The following is a 3,321-nucleotide window of genomic DNA, read 5'->3' as shown; positions in this document are numbered from 1 at the left end:
TGCCAACTTTTCACACAAAAACATAAACAATGAACAGCTGCTTTTTGCAAATAATACTTTTGTAAAATGGAAAAAACGGAAATGCATTTATTTGCAATTAAAGATATAAGGTACCTTAATATGTAATCCGTGCAGTTAAAACTTAATAAATAATGGAAGATTTTAAAAATTTATCAATTAATGGATTCTTATGTGTATAAAAATATCCTCCATGATGTTTTGCACTCGTATGCAGTTCTCTAAATGTCAATTAAATGAAAATATTATCAGGACATTGACGGAAATCGGCTTATATGTTAGGATATAACATAGTAGCAATCACTATATTTATTTAGGAGTTTGTGTCGAAGATTAGAGTTTTTTAATATTTTCAGAAAAAATAACTTTCGGCAAACAGGAACTTATCTTCATGTTTAACATCAGAGATTTCTCTGTGTGTATCTCAATCAAAAAACTTCAAAATTAAGAAAATGACGTACGTAAGTGTGAATGAAGAAAAACCAGAGAGCTCTTAAGGTGGCTCTTCGCGTACATATGCTATAGATACTTAAAAACGCTCTTAAGAAAGTAACAAGAATCTGCTAAAATTAACTGAATATCGTTAAATAACGCTCAAATTTAAAAACAAATAAAAGTTCAAAAGTTCAAAAGTTTACAAAAAAAAAACAGTCAATACGCATTTTATTACAGATAAGGATTAAAAAAAGATTATAAAAGTTTAAATTTTTTTATTCCATCAGGATACTTTATGTCTAATTTTATATTTCTTGATTTAATAATTCAGAAAATGAAAATGTGTATAACGAAAGAGTACCTCAAATTCCACTTTTTTAAAAAGTACTAACAACTTTAGTCTTATAAATTGTTTTACATCAGGATTGTTTCCCATGAATAATAACAAAAATGTTCCAGAAAGTCCTCTTATATAGATATGCTGGGTGTTAAAGTTAAAAAACGAAAAAGTACCATAAAGTGCAGGAAAGTTTTTTTCAAAATTCAAATAAAAAAAAAATCACCTCATAGTTTAGTTTTTAGGTATCACTCCGATTTTGACAAAAGTTTTCAAAACGAAGTTTGTCACTATATTCTACAACCCAAAATTTAATTTTAAAGGATCGGTTCATAATTAACATTTTTGAAGCAATCTAATATGAATGGTAATTAGATTGCTTCAAAAAAATGTTTCTCTGTCAAACTTTATAGGTATGAAGACAATAAGACACGCTTTTAGAGTTCAAGAAATCCCATGCGGGGATTCATGGTATTAATTTGTCAAGATTCCAAGAAAATTATTTTAATAATTCCCGGAAAAACTATAAATCTTTCATTACCAAATAAGAGGTTAAAATGTTAAAAATAGTTTAGAAAATAAGTTAATGTGAATCGTATATTTTCCAGAAGAAGCTGACTAATGAATAAGAAAGTCTATATGTAACGCATTCTTAATACGACGTCCTTAGACCACTTTTAGGTAATCAGAAAGATATAAAATAATCATTGGAAAGTATGTTAATAGGTAAGTGGTTCTAATTGAGAGTCATTAACATGATTATGGTGGATAATTTGTTTAAGTTCAATAAATCTTAGAAGATTTCATTTCACTCATTCTATGAAATTCTATAAATCTTGGACCATATAAAGCCTTATGGCTGATGTTTATATTTAATCTTTCAGATTATAAAATAATTAAACTTAAACCTAATAACTATGTAAATCTTGACAATAAATGCTAAAGAATAAAGGTTCATTTTTTGAAATTAATTTTACTGCTGGTCGTTATCGAATATTAAATATATCTTACTTATTCCAATCTTTTTGCAAAATATAAAAACCTTAATTGTTACCAAAAACATACAAACACTTATTTATAGAAAACTTTAACACAAAGCTGAATTAAAATTTTGTGATAACCACAATAACAGTTGCTGTAACTGTAACTGCAGCTAACCTATTTTTCTAGCGGAAACGGATATCCGTAGATTTTGGATTGAACATTGAACTGACCTTGAAAACTGCTAGTAACCAGGACAGTTTGGTTTAGTATTTTTTTCGCACAAAATCAAAGACAAAATCAATGATGAATTTATCTACAAAATGTAAACAATATTTTTGTAATAAAGAATAAAAAGAAACCGAAAACAAAATTTAAATAAATGAAAAATTTAATTAAAATTTTGCACAAAAAGTGATAGAAATTTAAATAACTATAGACAAGGATATACAAAACAAACACCTGGAACTACAACATAAGTAAATGTCTATATAAAACAGTATATAAAGGTCTATATAACACCAACAACCTTCCAGTTTAAAAGATTTTTAACCAATAACAGCTAACCAAATAAGTTAAAGCCTGCGCAGTAGGCAATTTAATTGAAATAAGCAACGCCTCCCAAATGTATGCTATAAATCTTAAAACAAGCAAAAGTATGCAATAAATCTTATCAAAGCTAAAAACACTACAAGAATTTTTCAAAGACTTTAGTAGCGGCGTGGATTTTTCTTATAACAGTTCGATTTGGGAAATATTGCTTTAATAAATCTAAAAACAAAAAATTAAAAGTGAAATTTATATAAAAAACATATTTAAAAATAGTTTTTTAAAAAAATGGTACGATTTTTTAAGAGTGATTTTGTTTTTATTATTTTAAAATAAATAATTGTTTAAAAATAAATTTACAAATAATTGGAATCGAAAAAAAAAACTAATAATTAAGTTTAACCATAACTAATGGTATAGCCCATGTTCTCCATTAAAGTTTCTTTGATGGCTGGCTGTAAAGCTCTTTGCATATAAGTGGTCAAGAGACCCCTTACACCCATGGAAAACAATTTCTCCAATTCATTTCTCATAGCATCATTAACCTCTTCATGATCATTAAACATATTACCGCCGGTGCCAGTATTAGCGGAGAATATATCCGCAAATGCTCTGGCATCGGGTTGCATCATATCTTGTAGTTTATCATCCGCCACATTGAGGACATCATCATCGAAATTCATTTCATCATTAAAACGTTCGGCATTTACCGATTCGCGTCCATGGCGATAGGGATTGCTACGTTTAAAACGGAATTTTTGTCGATAGAAATTATCACCATTAGGATCGAAAAATTCCTGAGAACTGCTATCCGTCCACTCGAGTTCTTGATCTCTCATATTGGGCGGTATATAACCTTCGCTGCGTATATCGAATAACACCTCCGGGGGCAATGGAGTTTGTGCTGCAGCTGCCGGCTGCTGTTCATCCACAAAACTATAACGTCTTTTGGAGTTTTGTCTTAATTTTATACCTGTTGGTCCTAATAAATCCATTAAAAA

The 3,321-nt window shown here is 28.7% G+C and overlaps 1 protein-coding gene across 1 annotated transcript in view; it reads right to left on the bottom strand.

Annotated features, from left to right (window-relative positions):
* Window positions 1–2,617: 2,617 nt before the first annotated feature.
* Window positions 2,618–3,321, bottom strand: part of LOC111689043 — a 3,597-nt gene continuing 2,893 nt past the window's right edge. Inside the window, exon 2 of the mRNA XM_046949151.1 lies at window positions 2,618–3,321. This exon is cut by the window's right edge and continues 725 nt beyond it. Coding sequence (XP_046805107.1) covers window positions 2,719–3,321 — 603 coding nt within the window. The 3' untranslated portion in view covers window positions 2,618–2,718.

The sequence above is a fragment of the Lucilia cuprina genome, chromosome 4 (assembly GCF_022045245.1).
Source record: "Lucilia cuprina isolate Lc7/37 chromosome 4, ASM2204524v1, whole genome shotgun sequence".
NCBI classification, from domain to species: Eukaryota; Metazoa; Arthropoda; class Insecta; order Diptera; family Calliphoridae; genus Lucilia; species Lucilia cuprina.
The sequence above is the reverse complement of the archived record's forward strand: the minus strand, read 5'-3'. Positions and strand labels throughout refer to the sequence as shown.